Source organism: Zingiber officinale, chromosome 4B (genome assembly GCF_018446385.1).
Source record: "Zingiber officinale cultivar Zhangliang chromosome 4B, Zo_v1.1, whole genome shotgun sequence".
Lineage (NCBI taxonomy): Eukaryota > Viridiplantae > Streptophyta > Magnoliopsida > Zingiberales > Zingiberaceae > Zingiber > Zingiber officinale.
In genome coordinates this window covers 2,623,300-2,640,831 of record NC_055993.1, presented here as the reverse complement: position 1 = coordinate 2,640,831, position 17,532 = coordinate 2,623,300, and the positions used below count along the sequence as shown (strand labels likewise).

Here is a 17,532-nt window from a genome sequence, read left to right as displayed (position 1 = left end):
CTTAAAAAAAAATCATCCGCCAACCCCTATTCAGGTGGCAGTCTAATAACATTAAATTTGATAAATTATGCCAGCAGGTCCAATAAAATATTTACACCGAATTTATTATGAACCTAAATCTTATTTCTTTAATAATTACTTAGGATGCGATGGTAAAAAGGACATACCAAGGATGAGTCGGAGGCAGAAAATGTGACTGACGTGGAGGTTAAAATCAAAACTGTCAACGTCAAGGAATCAATGGGCTTACCAAAGTTGGCCAAGCGGACGTCAACTTCCGATCGGATTTGAAAGGTCCGATCAACCAGGAGATTCATCTGAGTAGAACACTCGTCCAGTCGGGATCACTACAAAGAGAACATCAGATACTCAAAACTGATCAAGTGAATGCTAGGCTGACCGAACCGCCTGTCCGATCGGACAAGAAACAACCTACTGAGCAGAGGGACTATGGAGAACAGCCTTGAGCGATCGGGCGAGGGAATCCTGGCAGAGCAGCTCACCCACTTAGCCAAACAGCGGGCCCCTCCTATATCTCGTCATATCATTCTGGGAGGTAGTATCGTCGACAATAGAGCATGATTAATAGGCAAATTGTACGACAAAAGTTTCTATTGTCATGTATGGGATTTGCACGTCCTGTTAAGATATGATGTCAGATATACTTTTTGACATATCTTTTCATAGGACAGTTGGGAAAAACGTGCCCGTGCCTGAAGAAGCGTGCACGTCACCTACTGGAGCACTATATAAAAAGGAGTTCATACACCGACATGGTATGTGTTATATGTTATTTATGCTTGTGCTCTCGTTGCTGTTACATTGCTTCGCCGTCTTTCTACTATTTCGGTAACTGACTTGAGCGTCGGAGCGTCAACACCGGGAACCCCTTCCCTGGCCCGACATTGACATTCTCTGTGTTGCAGAGCGGAGCGGAGTCTTCACGTGGTCAATCAAGGAGTCATATCCACAGCCAGTCGTCTTTGTCATTTTCGAACAAGATCATATTTGGCGTCATCTGTGATAATCTCCACTGGATCTCAAACGTGAAGATGGATGATGTCAGGAAATTCTTTGTCATCGTCATGGTCTCGAAGGATTTCGACGAATATATTATATTCTCCGCTCGCTCCACGGGTATTTAAGAGTCAAAGGATTGACTCGAATCCTCAGCCGGTCAGCAAGTCAAATTTTTTTATTATATTTTCCATTTCAATCGTAGGATACGCTGAGACTTCTCGATCATAGAGTAAGGGCACAACTCTCCAATCATATATTAGGGGCACAACTCCCCGATCAGAGATTAGTGATACATCACCTCGATAAGGATCTAGGGGCCTAGCTCTTGGATCATAGACGAAGGGTCTCGCTCTTCGATCAAGGACTATGGGCTCAGCTCTTCGGTACAATATATTACGATAAGCTCTGTACCCTCCATAATAGAGCTCTGCTTCCTCTTACAGTTACAACTTCTACACCCCTCCACCCATAGAGCTCTAATTAAATCGTACGACGGAAGCTTCTAATATCGTGTTAAGAATTTGTATGTCCTGTTAAGGTATGATGTCAGAGAAACTTTCCTGACATGTCATTTCATAGGACAATTGGAAAAACGTGTCCGTGCCTAAAGAAGCATGCATGTTGTTTACTGGAGCACTATATAAAGGGGAGTCCATGTACTGGTCGAGATATGTGTTGTGTTATATGTTATTTGAGCTTGTGCTTTTGTTGCTGTTACATTTTTCGGTCGTATTTTTATTATTCTGATGACTGACTTTAATATCAGAGGATCATCGCCAGAGATCTCTTCCCTATCTCGATACTAACATTCTTTATATTACATAGTAGAACAAAAATTTCACACGATCAACCAAAGAGCCATATCCTCAATCAGCCATTTTTTACCGTTTCAGAACATGATCAGCTTCTAATGTTTGTATCCATCAAATATAATTAATTATATTATATTAAACCTAAATAAAAACGAATACTGATTGTATTACTTTCCTATTTCATTTAGGAGGAATACATATTCCTTTTCTCTAAACCAAATACACCCACTAAAAATTATGGACATTAATGATAATTGAATAGTAGTAATAAATATTTGTGAAATTATTTGTTTCATTATTTATTTTCAAAATTTAAAATAAATTTCACAGTAAAAAAGATGTACACTTAGCAATAATTTTGTCATCCTAAATAAATTATTCAGCTCCAAATTCGCTGGAGGCAATCCCTACTTTAATGACTAAACGCCCACTCCGGTGGCAGCAGCGGAGGATTTCGCCGTGTCGTAGGACGCGTGAAGCCCGAAGAAGAAGTAGTAGACGAGCAGCAGTAGGGTCCATATCGAAAACCTCACGTACGACGGCCCGTCAATCGACCCGAGCAGGAAGATGTTGATCGCGATGGACGCAGAAGGCAGCCACGGAACCAGAGGAACGCCCCATTTTTCCGGCGTCCTCGCCTGCGGGACTGCCCACCACAAGTACCCCGTCGCCGCCAGCCACACGACGAGCGCCACCACGTACCAGACCCACAACTCGATTACTGTCGCCCACAGCAACGCCATCGCCAAGGAAGCCGCCAGGATCGCCGCGATGGAGGCCACGAGCTTTTTCCGGTTTGCCTCAGTCGTTACACCGGCGACGTAGTAGCGGCGGACGATGAGGGCAACGGCGACGAGCATGAAGATGAATAGCGTGGAAATCGAGAGGAGATTGGCCAGGATGCCGAGGGAGGTGAAGAAGGCGATGACGGCAGTGGCGACGAGCATAACTACGGTGGCATTGATGGGGGTGCCGGTGGCGCCGTGCACCTGGGCCAACCATGGGGGCACCATGTGAGTACGCGCGATGTGGGTTAGGTAGCGTGCCTGGCCGACGGCTGACACCAGTAGCACCGTCGTCATCCCCTTGAGCGCGCCGAAGGCGACGATGTATTTGGCCCAATCCATACCGATGGCGGAGAACGCCACCGAGAAAGGGGCATCGGGGTCGATATGGTTGTAGGGCACCATCAGACAGAGCGTGACCGCCATCAAGCAATAGCACAACGTGACGATGACCATCGACCCCACGAGCCCCAGCGGAATATCCTTCGCCGGGTTCTTGGTCTCCTCCGCCATGGTGGAGACTGCGTCGAAGCCGATGTATGCGAAGAAAAGCACGGAGGCGGCCGCGAAGATGCCGCGGGCGCCATAAGGTGCGAAGTCGGCGGTGAGGTTCTCGGTGTCAGCCTGAATGAGCCCGGCAATGATGATGAAGAGGATGATGAGGAGGTGGACAATGGAGGCCACGTAGTTGAAGCGGGAGGACGCCTTTGTGGACATCACGGCAGCGATGCAGATCACGGTGATTACAACGACGGCGATAGGGTCGAGACGGCTGTAATCGGCGGCGAGGCCGGTGGCGTGGATACGGAAGTCGTTCGGGTGGTGGTTGAGGAGCGTGGCGAAATAGGACGTCCACGAACGAGCGACGGCAGCGCCTCCGATTACGTACTCGAGGATGATGTTCCCGGCCGTCACGAAGGCCACGAAGTCACCGAGCTCCACCCGCAAGTACGCGAAGGAACCACCTGACCACAGTTTCTTCAATCTATGTTCAACTTCAAAACAGGGTCGATTCCCAGGTGAGGAAGAGCAGCGTCTTACCGGCGACGGGGATCTCGATGGCGAACTCGGTGTAGCAGAACACAGAAAGCATCGCGGAGACACCGGAGACGACGTAGGAGAGGATGACGGCGGGTCCAGCTTCATCACGAGCCTCCTGGCCGGTGAGGACGAAGATGCCGGAGCCGATGACCGCGCCGATCCCGAACCAAATGAGATCCCACCAGGAGAGGCTCTTCTTCATCTCGTTTCCGCTTCGGGCCTTGATCTCGGTGATCTCGAACTTGTCGACGGAGCGAGCCGTGATCCGATCCTTGAGGCGGAGGCCCGTCTCGCCGAGGGCCTTTCTGTAGTTGGCCCAGCTCTGGAACGACTCCTCCGGCAGGAAGTCTTCCTTGCTGCAAGAGCACCACCGCCTCTTCATCTTTCCGCCCTCCTCGGTTCCCGAAACACTTCCCATTGCCAAAATACTTCTCAGTCACAGGCAAATCGTAGAAAACAACTCACGAAAATTAAAATCAAACAGACATGTAGAAGAGCGATTGACGAAGAACACAAGGCAATCGAAGAACACAAGGGAGGAAATGGGGAGAGGAGAGGAGACCGAAGGGGAGCACGACGGCGGCTTCAGGAGCCGATCGGAAACGGCAAGGGTCAATTTGCTGATATAAATACGGAAGGGGTGAGGGATAGGTTAAGAAAGGGTGGAGCAGCGGTTCACCGGGCAAAAATAGAAATTGGAGATTCCGCCCCGGTTCAAACGGCAGCTGGTCAAACCTGGATAGAATTAATCCGATGAGATTCGAAAATCAATTCATAATTTTTTTTATGAATTAATTATTAATTAAGATCATTTTTGGTCGTATTTAATAGTTAACATAAAATATGAGCCCTACTAATTCTGGTCCTAGGCCGCCAGGCGCCAGCTCTCGGTCAGTCAATTATGGTCTGTTGCCATAATCTGTCATAATCATGAATGGATTATTTGTTTAAAAATATATTAAAAAAAGTGTTCCAATGTTTATTTCATCTATATATCTGTATATATCTTAGATATTTAATTAAAAATCAACACAAAAATTATTTATGTTAATATTTTTTTATATAAAAATAATTTTAAAATTTATTATTTATTTTAATTTTTTCTTATTCACAAAACACAAAGGTATAATCTAATTTTTATTATCTGCATTACTTTTTTTTTTTCATCTTAATTATTATTTATTCTCTATCATTCTCTCCTCTCACTCTCTCTAACTTATTATTCTTTTTATACTATAACTCATCAATTCATCTAATTTAACTCTTCAATATATCAATATAGCTACATTAATCTACCTATATATCCGATCGTTTTTTCAAAAAAAATTATAGTTGCATCTATTCATTTGAGGTATAATTAATAACTTACTTTCTATTTTATTTTTAAATTAAAATTTTTATAGAATAAATCGTAATAATATTTTTTAATTATTTGACATAAATATCGCGTGGGTAAGATAGCTAGTGATATATTAGGTAATACAAATTGATTGATACTTGAATAAAAAATAATAATTAACCAAAAGTAACGTAACCAAATTAAAAACTTAAGTTAAGAAAAATATTAATTTAGGTTATTATGGCAACTCAAAAATAAAACTAATTGGATTAAAAATATGATACTTATTGATTCAATAGATGACAGCTTCACTAATCGTGGACTTCATTTGCTGTCCTCGAATACTTAAGTCAATCATCATAATATAGAGAAAAGGTAGAGCAACAATAATAAGAGTAGAACTCAAGAATTGGCGGTTAAAAATAGAAATTTTTCTTTTAAAAATAATCCTAATAATACGACAGAAATATGCTTATAAAGTTTTAAATTTATTATATATATATATATAATCTAATCATATAGCTAATAGAATTCTAGTTTATATTATTTATCACTTATAAATAATATTATTTATAATATAATAATAACTGGATACTACTTACTATATATAGAATTCTAGTTTATATTATTTATCACTTATAAATAATATTATTTATAATATAATAATAATTTGATATTACTTACTATAGGTATATCCTAAATAAACATAAGAGGATATCTTTTTAATAGATAGAAATAGTAAATCAAGGCATAGAATATTTATTCTATGACATATTTTAATTTATCCTCCATTTTTTACCTATAGGGGGTCTAGTATTTCTGATAATTGCAATGGTTTCTTTATTTCTTCATATTAAAAAAATAAGACTATCTAGACCCAAGGATAATGAATTTTAGCAAGGAATTTCAACATTGTATGATAATACGAATGTTTATTTCGTGTAATATTGTAACGCCCGTCCTTCCCCTACTGATAGTAAGGGCGGCGCTACGCGAACATACATACATGCATATGCAATCATTGCAGCGGAAGAATTTTTTTTTTAAAACTTAATTATATAAACAACCTAGGTGAACATGCCAGCATTCATGCATATAAAATTTATTTACTATCTATTACTTGAAACATGATACATGCTTGTTTAACTAGAGCATAGAGCGTACTAAATAAAAAGGAAGCTAAACATGTATATTGTTCTCTAGAGTTCATGATAACTAACAAGTACTTAACATTTCAAGGTTTCATGGAAACAAGGGAAAGTATAAGTTCACCTTAAGTATAAACCATCCAAACAAATTCAAGTTAATATCATCAAAAGTAGCAAGAAAATAAATAGTTCACATGTAAAAGTTTAAAACATATATAAGTCTGGAAGCACAAAACACAGATCTCTTCTACCATGCCACTACCACACACATCTTTGCCCTCCCTGCTGCTCCCTTTAGTTTAGCCATTCTTTACCATTTTCTGCAGTACAAGGAAATTTAAAACTATAAGTGTTGGTGCAACATCCCTCAGGTCAAGGTTGACCTGGTTGACCAAGCTGAGTCTTGGTTTGGGTTTAGATGTTTGACAATAAGATATTGATTGAAGAAGAGTCAAGTAGGTCAAGGATGACCGGATACTTGACTGGGAAGTCCTAACTGGGATGTTAGGCAGGAGGAAAATCCTGGTGAGTGAAGCCAGGTGAAAGACCTAGTGAGTGAAGCTAGGCAGGAGAAAAATCCTGGTGAGTGAAGCCAGGTGAAAGACCTAGTGAGTGAATCTAGGCAATTGGGAAAGTCCTGGTGAGTGAAGCCAGGCAAGAGAAATCCAGATGGGTCAAGGTTGACCAGACATCTGGTGAGAGTCCAAGTAGGTCAAAGGGATTGACCGGATACTTGGCACGAGGAAGAAAAGTCCAAGTAGGTCTTAGGGAGTGACCGGATACTTGGCAAGAAGAGAAAAGTCCAAGTGGGTCAAAGGGATTGACCAGACACTTGGTGAGAGAGTCCTAGCTGGCCAAGGGTGACCGGATGCTAGGTCTTATGTACCAACAAGTCATGGTTGACTAGATGTTGGTTTAGGGGGCTTTGGGCTTGGTTTTGGGCAAAAACCAATGTTTGGATTGATCCGTGGATTGATCCAGCAGGTTTGGATTGATCCGTGGATTGATCCAGCAGGTTTGGATTGATCCGTGGATTGATCCAGCAGGTTTGGATCGATCAGTGGATCGATCCAGAAGATCTGGATCGATCCACCGATCGATCCGGTGAGTCCCCACGAACAGAACCTCTCTGGATCGATCCGTGGATCGATCCAGAGGTCCCAATCGATCAGTGGATCGATTGGGACGCTGCTGCTTCGCGCGATAAGTGCTGGATCGATCCGTGGATCGATCCAGAAGTTTTTCCAGAGCACAGAGGCGCTCTGGATCGATCCGTGGATCGATCCAAAGCCTCCCCAATCGATTGGGAGCAATCCAATCGATTGGGATTCGACCGTTGGCGTCGTTTATAGCTGTTGGCGTGCGATTTCTTCAGCAGAACTTCACCGATTCACTCCATATCTCTCGCCAACTCCTCCACAGCGCTCTCAAAGATCAGATCGCCAGTTCTTGAAGGATCTTGGAAGCTTTCCAAGTCAAGAGGCGGATCAAAGGCAAGAAGAGAAGCTAGGGTTAGGGTTTTCTGTACTCATTGTAAGCTTTGCGCTTGTATTTTGTTTCCCTTTCCTTTCTTCTTGTACTGAGAGTCTTGTAGGGCTTCTCCGCCCTCGGTAGTTACCGAAAAGGAGTGTTTTCATAGTGGAGGGTGCGTGCGTGGTGTGGATCCTTGGACTAGTCACCTCTTGTGAGGTGGATACCAAGTAAACCAACCTTGTTAGCGTTGTGTGATTTGTTTCTTTGTATTTTCCGCTGCACATCTTAGAAGAAACAAGCAACGCCGAGCAACGAGCACGCGACGAGCTATTCACCCCCCCCCCTCTAGCTACTTTTGGTCCTAACAAGTGGTATCAGAGCAAGGCCGCTCTTCACCGGAATCATCGCCGGAAGGGTCAAGCATATCAAGAAAAGCTAGAGGGTGAAGAGGTTGGAGCAAACTCTTCAAGTTCAAGACTTTATCAAGCTCAACTTCAAGATGCAATTCCAAGATGGGCTTGGATTTGACACAAGGGTGGCTCCACCATACACTTCTACGAGTTTCGATTCTTGGAAATCAAGAATCAAAAATTTTCTTATGATGGAGATAGAGCAATGGTTTGCTTTAATGGAAGGCTTCAAGGCTCCAAGAAATTCAAAGGGCAAAGTTCTAAAGAAAAGCAAATGGAGCCCGGAGCAAGTCCAAAGGTGCGAGGCCAATGACAAAGTGACCAAGCTTTTGGTCAATTTATTGCCAAGCACCATCCTTTGCAAAATTGGAGAGTTTGAAGATGCAAAGGAGCTATGGAGCAAATTGGCCAAGCTTCATGAAGAGATCCCCTCCACTGTACAAGATCATGAAGAATCCAGAGAGGGTGATGACTCTTTAGAGCAAGACCAAGAGGAGGACTCCAAGGTTGAGAGATGCTCAACCTCCGAAGAAGAGGAAATCCAAGAAGCTTCATCCTCAAGGGAATGCAACGAAGGGAACAAGGAGGAAGCATACTCCTTGTTTCATGTTCAAGATGATGAAGCCTCCACCTCTAGGATTGAGGGGGAGCAATCCTTGGTGACGCCGGATCAAGAAGAAGGAGAAGCTTCTACATCCGGGTCAAGAGACGAAGAGGAGGAAGAAGATTTTACCTCCACAAGTCAAGAAAAATCAAATGGAGGAGAATCAAGGTCCAATCAAGAGGAAGCTTCTACCTCCGGATCCAAAGGAAAAGATGTCACCCCTACAAGCAAAGGTATAAATATTTCAATTAAGAATAAAAGTCATATTATATGCTTTGAGTGTAGGGAACATGGGCACTACAAGAGCAAGTGCCCTAAATTGGCCAAGAAGAAGGGCCAAGTGGCACAAAAATGTAAGGTGAAGCCCAAGGAGACCATCCCCGGAACAAAGAAGAGCAAGGAGCACATTGTGTGTTTCTCTTGCAATCAAAAGGGGCATTATCAGAGTCAATGCCCTAAGGGGAAGAAGATGGTCAAGGCTCAAGGAGGAAGCTCAAGTCAAGGGGGAGCCTCTAAGGTAAAAAGGAATGTAACTTTTATTGAGCCTACCCCTTTACATTATGGTAAAAAGCATGATAGTTCTAACTTATATCATTTTAATGCTATTTACCATGAAAATAGAAAGCATGATAGCGTTAAAGAAAAACATATAGCTTTTCATGCTAAAACTACTACACCTAAGGCTAGGAATGTAGGTAAAAGTCTAGGCAAGAACTCTAAGGATTGTAGCTACAAGCCTAGAAACAAAAATGCTCATGAACTTAATGGAAAACCAAAAACTAAGGACTTAGTGATGGAAAATCAAGTCTTGAGGTCAAGACTTGATAAAATGGAAAAGACCCTAAAAAAGATGGAAAATATCCTATTAGGGCAAAATGAGCATAACCTAGGTTTAGGGGTACAAAAGCCATCAAATGGCCATAGAGGTTTGGGATACAAACCAAAGGCTAAGAAGGATGTGCCCTCTCACCATAGAGTTCCATATAGTTATGGAACAAACCCTAGGTCTAGTGGTCAAGCCAAAAATACTAGGGAAGTCATCCCTAAGAGTATTTTTGCAATAAATGTGACCAAGGCTTCTAAGAAGTCTAAGAAAGTCACAAACAAGGTCACAAGGGAGGCTATCCCTAGAGTTGACCTAGAAAGTGTGACCAAGGCCTCCAAGAAGCCAAACAAGGTCACTAGGAAGGTATCTAGGGAAGTTATCCTTAGTGAATACCTAGAGCATCCAAGGAGCACCAATAGGTGTTGGGTTCCTAGGAGCATCTTCTCTACCCCATAGATGGGTTAGAGAGTGTCAACTCCGATTAGAAGGGTAGTTAACCCAACTTTGAGGAAATTGACACTCAAGGAGCATTTTCAAGGTTTTTGTTAACCTTTGAAAATGAAATGGAATTATTATTTACTCCTTGAAAGAGTAAAATGTGCCTAATGGTGGAAAATTGATTTTATCTTAAAAAGGCATAAATTGGGAAAACCTAGAGAAATACCAAGTTGGGATTTTGGTATGTTCTTAGGAAATTTAAGGCAATCCGGGCCTTAATTTAAAAGTGCTACTCTTGTGGAAAAATGAAATATGCCAACATTTGAGGATATGCTTACTTTCAATTGGCATAAATTAATCAAGAGAATTAGAAATGCCCATTTAGGTTTTGGCACTCTCTTGAAGCACTTTGGGCAATCTAGGGTTTAAGTTTTAGAATTAGCTAAGATTAACGATACTTAGATAGGTAATCTAGGTATATTTTATTTATGCTAAACCTTGCCATGATTGTTTGCCCATCATATGCCATGACATCATGTCTATTTTTGCATTCATGTTTTATTATGCAAAATCCAAAAATACCATGTCATTGTTGGTGCAACCTTAGGTCAAGGTTGACTTGGTTGACCTGACTCGAGTTGTGTTTTGATGTTTGACGATGTTTGACGAGAAGAGAGTTGTATTCTTGATGTTTGACAAGAATAGGTGTTCGGGAGATTGTAGGTGCAACCTTAGGTCAAGGTTGACCTGGTTGACCTGATTCGGGAAAAGTCCAAGCAGGGAGCTTGGCACGCGAAAAGTCCAAGCAGGGAGCTTGGCATTGGAAAAGTCCAAGTATGGAGACTTGGCACTGGAAAAGTCCAAGCAGGGAGCTTGGCACGCGAAAAGTCCAAGCAGGGAGCTTGGCATTGGAAAAGTCCAAGTATGGAGACTTGGCACTGGAAAAGTCCAAGCAGGGAGCTTGGCACGCGAAAAGTCCAAGTATGGAGACTTGGCACGGGGAAAGTCCTGGTGAGTGAAACCAGGCAGTGGGAAAGTCCTAACTGGGATGTTAGGCAGTGGGAAAGTCCTAACTGGGATGTTAGGCAGTGGGAAAGTCCTAACTGGGATGTTAGGCAGTTGGAAAGTCCTAACTGGGATGTTAGGCAGTGTGGAAAGTCCTGGTGAGTGAAACCAGGCAGTGGGAAAGTCCTAACTGGGATGTTAGGCAGTGGGAAAGTCCTAACTAGGATGTTAGGCAGTTGGAAAGTCCTGGTGAGTGAAACCAGGCAAGGGAAAATCCAGATGGATCAGGGATGATCGGACTTCTGGTGTTGGAAAGTCCAAGTAGGTCAAGAGAGTGATCGGATACTTGGCACGAAGAGGAAAATCCAGATGGATCAGGGATGATCGGACGTCTGGTGTGGAAAAGTCCAAGTAGGTCAAAGGGATTGACCGGACACTTGGTGGAGAGTCTTAGCAGGTCAAGGGAGTGACCGGATGCTAAGCATGATATACCAACAGGTCAAGGTTGACCGAATGTTGGCTTGGGAGACTTGGGACTTGGTTTGGGAAAAACCAAGCTCTGGATCGGTCTGCAGACCGATCCAGTGATACGGTTGGGTATCTGATCGGTCTGGTGACCGATCGGATAACCAACAGAAGCATCTGTCGTTGTGGGTAATCTGATCGGTGCGGGGACCGATCAGGTAAAGCTGATCGGTCCGGGACCGATCAGGACCTGAGGTGGGATCGGTCCGAGGACCGATCAGATTCCACGAGAGTTGGGCAACTCTGTGAAGCCTTCTGATCGGTGTGGGGACCGATCGGCCTGATCGGTCCCCACGACCGATCGAGCACGATAGCGGAGTTCGGGAGAAAGCGCTGATCGGTCCGTGGACCGATCGACCTCTGATCGGTCCACAGACCGATCAGTGACGATCCACTTCCTCCCTGATCGGTCTGCAGACCGATCAGGGTTCTAGCCGTTGCGACGCAACGGCTAGTTTTCTCGCTGTCTTCTTCGCAGGTATAAAAGGATCGAGGGCATCTTCTGTGCGACAACTCTTCTTCCTCTTCTCTTCTGCTAAGTGCTGTTGTGCTTTTGGGCTTTGCTGAGCCCTCTACTTCGTGAAGCTTCGTGTGAGCTTCCCCGGCTGGTCAGCTGCTGCTGTTCTTCCGTGAAGTTGCTGCTTCGTCAACGGAAACCAGTCGAAGGCAAGCTAGTGTTTGTTTTTACATTCATAGTGCTCTTGCTTCTTGCTGCATTTCTTGTACACTTATCTTGCTGTTGCAAGAGACTTTGTGGTGAGGTTTCTCCACCCACAAGGAGTATATTATTAGCCGGTTTTCCGGGGACTCATCCACCGACGGATTGAGAGGCTTCGTCCACCTTACGGACACGCCGAGGAGTAGGAGTATCATCTCCGAACCTCGTTACATCGACGCGTTGAGGTTTGATCTTCTTGTTTTCGTTTCCTTGTTTATTTTTCCGCTGCGCTAACGAATTGTAGGAAGAAACGCGATCGATTTGGGGCGGCTATTCACACCCCCCTCTCTAGCCGAGTACGAAGGATCCTAACAAGTGGTATCAGAGCGAGGCCGCTCTTCGACGGATCAACACCCGGGGGAGCACGGGCTAGAGATGGATCTCTATGGAGAAGATGTCACGATTCAACCCTTCTACGAGTCTCACGACAACTTCACATATTGGAAGGTAAGGATGATGTATTTTCTTAGGACTAATATGTTAAATTGGTTTTGTGTACAAGAAGGGTTTTCCCCACCGATGGATGAGGAAGGAAAACCTATCAAGAAGAAGGAGTGGACGAAAGAGCAAATCCACCAATCCACAATCAACGACGAGGTAACGAAAATCCTTGAATTTTCATTACCTAGTGATATCTTGCATAAGATAGGTAGATACAACGATGCCAAGGAATTGTGGAACAACTTGGCAAAGTTCCATGAGGATAGCTCAAATTCAAGCCATGAAGAGGAGCTAAGTGAGCCAAGTAGCTCACATCATGGAGGGAGCGAATTGGGAGTTGAGGGCTACTCAACATCCAAGGAAGAAGAGGAGGAGAGTTCCTCTTGTTCAAGTTCGGAGCAAGAAGAAGAGGCATCTACCTCCGGAAGGGATGAGGAAGAGAGCTCACACCCATGCCCAAACCTAGGTAACTCAAGCATTTCAATTTCAAATAAGTTACATATAATATGCTTTGAGTGTAGGGAGTGTGGACATTACAAGAGCAAATGTCCAAAGAGAGTTAGGAAGACTCCACCGGCACCAAAGGTCAAGGAAGCCGGAGTCCCAACACGCAAAGGCAAGAAGCACGTGGTGTGCTTTCAATGCAAGCAACGGGGACACTATAGGAGCCAATGTCCGAAGGGGAGGAAACCTCGCAAGGACAAGAGATCGAGCACATCGATAGGGGGAGCTAAGGCAAACCCTAAGGTACCTTTTAAGGCACACTATTGCAATTCAAATAAGAAACATGCTAGTAGTTTTATTGCTATTGCAAATAATGATGAGCATGTTAACACTAGAAATCAACACATGTGCTTAGGTGCTAAACATGTCAACCTAGATAGGGATACTACTAGGAATGCTAACCCTAGGTTTAACACTTCTAAGGTTAAGGAAAACCTAGGTGGAAACCCTAAATCAACTAGACACATGCCTAGGAACACCTCAAGAAAGAATGACAAATCAAAACTTGAGGTATTAGAGAAAGAAAATCAAGTCTTGAGGTCAAGACTTGACTCTCTAGAAAAGGCTCTTAAGGATTTGACTCTAGGGTCTAGGGGTCAAAAACCCAAGTCCAAGGACAAGAAAGGTTTGGGTCACAAACCTAAGTCCCAAATGGTCAAGCCCACCTATCATAATGTTCCATTCGATTATGGAACAAAACCTAGGGCTAGGAAGACCAACACCAAGGTCACAAGGGGAGTCACCCCTAGAGTTGATCTTGATGAGTCCCAAATGACCAAGGCTTTAAAGCCTAAGAGGGTCATTAGGAGGGTTGCTAGGGAAGTCATCCCTAGTGAATTTTTAGTGAACCCAATGAGCTCAAGTAGGTATTGGGTTCCTAGGAGCATCTTCTCTACCCCATAGATGGGTTAGAGAGTGTCAACTCCAATAAGAAGGGTAGTTAACCCAACTTTAAGGAAATTGACACTCAAGGAACATTTTCAAGGTTTTTGGAACCTTTGAAAATGAAATGGAATAATCTTTATCATTCACTCCTTGGAAGAGTAAAGTGTGCCAAAGTGAGAATATTTTAATCTTATTTGGCACAATTTAAGAAAACCTAGAGAAATACCATAATTGGGATTTTGGTTTTTCTCTTAGGGATATATGGGCAATCTAGGGTTAGGTTTTAAGTTAGCTAAGGCTAAGGATACTTAGATAGGGAATTTAGGTATTTTATTTGTGCTAACTTGCCATGATTGGTTGCCATATGCCATGCCATAACATCATATTTATTTTATTATCATTTGAAATGTCATGATAATGCTTAGGTTATCTATATGTCATGTGTTAGTTTAGTTTCAAACTTTATGCCATGACATCATGACATTGGCACATGTTTTCATTTATGATATCATTATATGCCATGTCATCATCTCTTGCATTATAATCAATTGAATTGATTTAAGGATGAAAAACACATTTTGATATTGAGATCAAATTTGTGTTTAGAAAATGCATGAGAACTTAGTCTAAGATACCTAAACCCATATCTCACATCAAATTGACTTGAATGTGGTTTGATACACCCTAGATGTGTGTGAGATATTAGGATCATGAGTTAGGATCAAGGTGCATAGTCCTTGTACCTAGATGACCCTAATTCAAGAAATTAAGGATCATAGGGAAAGCTTGTGTACAAGTCATGTACATCTAGCCCTAAGATTATGGTCCTAAATTCAAATGGTTTTAAAATCATTTTAAAATTGATTTGGAAAACCTTGATGAAGCCATCTTAGTGATTGCATTCATCATTGAACATTGTGATACAAAGTTGACTTAACTTTGAACTATTTCAAAGTTTTTGAATTTTGTATCAAGATTGAAAAATGGAAACTATTCTCATAGAAAACTATTTTTCCATGATAGTATATGTTATGAGGAATGTATCCTCAAAATTTCACATTTTTTTCGAATTTTCTGGAATTTTTTAGGAGTTTCTGAATTTCCGGGAAGGGAAATCAGAAATCTCTGATTTCAGAGTGTGGATCGGTCACCGGACCGATCCAGGGAAGTTCTGATCGGTCTGGTGACCGATCAGTGACGATCCAGTGCGATCAGTGAAGCGTGGATCGGTCTGGGGACCGATCCATGGGGTTTCTGATCGGTCTGGGGACCGATCAGAGCATGGCAGTTTCTGATTTTCGACAGTTGGTCTGAAATTTCAGCTGGAAGTTGGGTTTTGTGGATTTCTAAAGGTTTGGAACTCACAAAGACATTGTTGGTGCAATGGTCAAGGGGGAGTTGACTTTTAGGGAGGTTTTACTCCTTGAGGATTAGTGATATGGGATTATCACTAAATTGGTTGTTGAGTTTAGTATCAAGGGAAATTAAGAGTTTCAATGAAAGATATGGGACTTTCATTAGGAAGAAACTTTGACCTTGATACCCTCCTTCTTTTGATGTGTGTCAAAGGGAGAGCGTTCATTGGAGAATTATTGGAGAACCCAAGTTGGGTTATCGGGTTAACCTAAGCTAGGGAAGAATGTCAAGGAATGTTCAGGAAGAACATTGGAATTCTTTTGATGTATGTCAAAAGGGGAGAATTATTGGAGAACCCAAGTTGGGTTATCGGGTTAACCTAAGGGAGAATCTCAGAGAATGTTCAAGAAAGAACATTGGACATTGGAAGATGGTTGGAAAACCTAAGTTAGGTTATCGGGTTAACCTAACTTGATTTTGGATTTTGTCAAACATCAAAAAGGGGAGATTGTTGGTGCAACCTTAGGTCGAGTTGACTTGGTTGACCTGACTCGAGTTGTGTTTTGATGTTTGACGATGTTTGACGAGAAGAGAGTTGTATTCTTGATGTTTGACAAGAATAGGTGTTAGGGAGATTGTAGGTGCAACCTTAGGTCAAGGTTGACTGGTTGACTGATTGAAAAGGTCAAGCGGTGGCACGTGAAAAGTCCAAGCGGGGAGCTTGGCATTGGAAAAGTCCAAGTATGGAGACTTGGCTGGAAAAGTCCAAGCAGGAGCTTGGCGAAAAGTCCAAGCGAGGAGCTTGGCATTGGAAAAGTCCAAGTATGGAGACTTGGCTGGAAAAGTCCAAGAGCTTGGCACGCGAAAAGTCCAAGCAGGAGCTTGGCATTGGAAAAGTCAAGTATGGAGACTTGGCCTGGAAAAGTCCAAGCAGGGAGCACGCGAAAAGTCAAGTATGGAGACTTGGCAGGGAAAGTCTGGTGAGTGAAACCAGGCGGTGGGAAAGTCCTAACGGGATGTTAGGCGGTGGGAAAGTCCTAACTGGGATGTTAGGCGGTTGGAAAGTCCTAACTGGATGTTAGGCGGTGTGGAAAGTCCTGGTGAGTGAAACCAGGCGGTGGGAAAGTCCTAACTGGGATGTTAGGCAGTTGGAAGTCCTAACTAGGATGTTAGGCGGTTGGAAAGTCTGGTGAGTGAAACCGGGCAAGGGAAAATCCAGATGGATCGGGGATGATCGGACTACGGTGTTGGAAAGTCAAGTAGGTCAAGAGAGTGATCGGATACTTGGCACGAAGAGGAAAATCCGGATGGATCGGGGATGATCGGACGTCTGGTGTGGAAAAGTCCAAGTAGGTCAAAGGGATTGACCGGACACTTGGTGGAGAGTCTTAGCGGTCAAGTGAGCGGATGCTAAGCATGATATACCAACAGTCAAGGTTGACCGAATGTTGGCTTGGGAGACTTGGGACTTGGTTTGGGAAAAACCAAGCTCCGGATCGATCTGCAGACCGATCGGTGTCTGATTGGTATCGATCGGTGCGGTGACCGATCGGATAACAACGAAGCGATCATGGTTACGTGGGCTTCTTGGTCGGTGCGGGGACCGATCAGCATGGAGCTGATCGGTCCGGGACCGATCGGGGGCCGAGTGGGATCGGTCGGGGACCGATCAGATTCCTACGAGAGTTGGGCAACTCTCGTGAAGCCTTCGATGCGGGGACCCGATCGGCCTGATCGGTCCCCACGACCGATCAGAGCACGATAGCGGAGTTCGGGAGAAAGCGCTGATCGGTCCGTGGACCGATCAGGCACACTCCTGATCGGTCCACAGACCGATCGGTGACGATCCACTTCCTCCCTGATCGGTCGGGGTTCTAGCCGTTGCGACGCAACGGCTAGTTTTCTCGCTGTCTTCTTCGCAGGTATAAAAGGATCGAGGGCATCTTCTGTGCGACAACTCTTCTTCCTCTTCTCTTCTGCTAAGTGCTGTTGTGCTTTTGGGCTTTGCTGAGCCCTCTACTTCGTGAAGCTTCGTGTGAGCTTCCCCGGCTGGTCAGCTGCTGCTGTTCTTCCGTGAAGTTGCTGCTTCGTCAACGGAAACCAGTCGAAGGCAAGCTAGTGTTTGTTTTTACATTCATAGTGCTCTTGCTTCTTGCTGCATTTCTTGTACACTTATCTTGCTGTTGCAAGAGACTTTGTGGT

At 43.7% G+C, this 17,532-nt stretch overlaps 1 protein-coding gene across 1 annotated transcript; it reads right to left on the bottom strand.

Annotated features, from left to right (window-relative positions):
* Positions 1–2,251: 2,251 nt before the first annotated feature.
* On the bottom strand, positions 2,252–4,076 carry LOC121977247 (cationic amino acid transporter 1-like). The gene is made up of 2 exons (XM_042529838.1): positions 3,659–4,076; positions 2,252–3,582 (listed from the first exon to the last, which is right to left on the bottom strand). Exons 1-2 carry the CDS (start codon positions 4,074–4,076, stop codon positions 2,252–2,254), a joined length of 1,749 nt encoding a protein of 582 aa, XP_042385772.1.
* Between the last annotated feature and the right edge of the window lie 13,456 nt (positions 4,077–17,532).

Coding starts and splice junctions, on each gene's coding strand:
- LOC121977247 (XM_042529838.1), bottom strand. CDS start 4,076: ATGGGAAGTGTTTCGGGAACCGAGGAGGGCGGAAAGATGAAGAGGCGG. Junction 3,583..3,658: donor CATCGAGATCCCCGTCGCCG/GTAAGACGCTGC, acceptor AACTGTGGTCAG/GTGGTTCCTTCGCGTACTTG.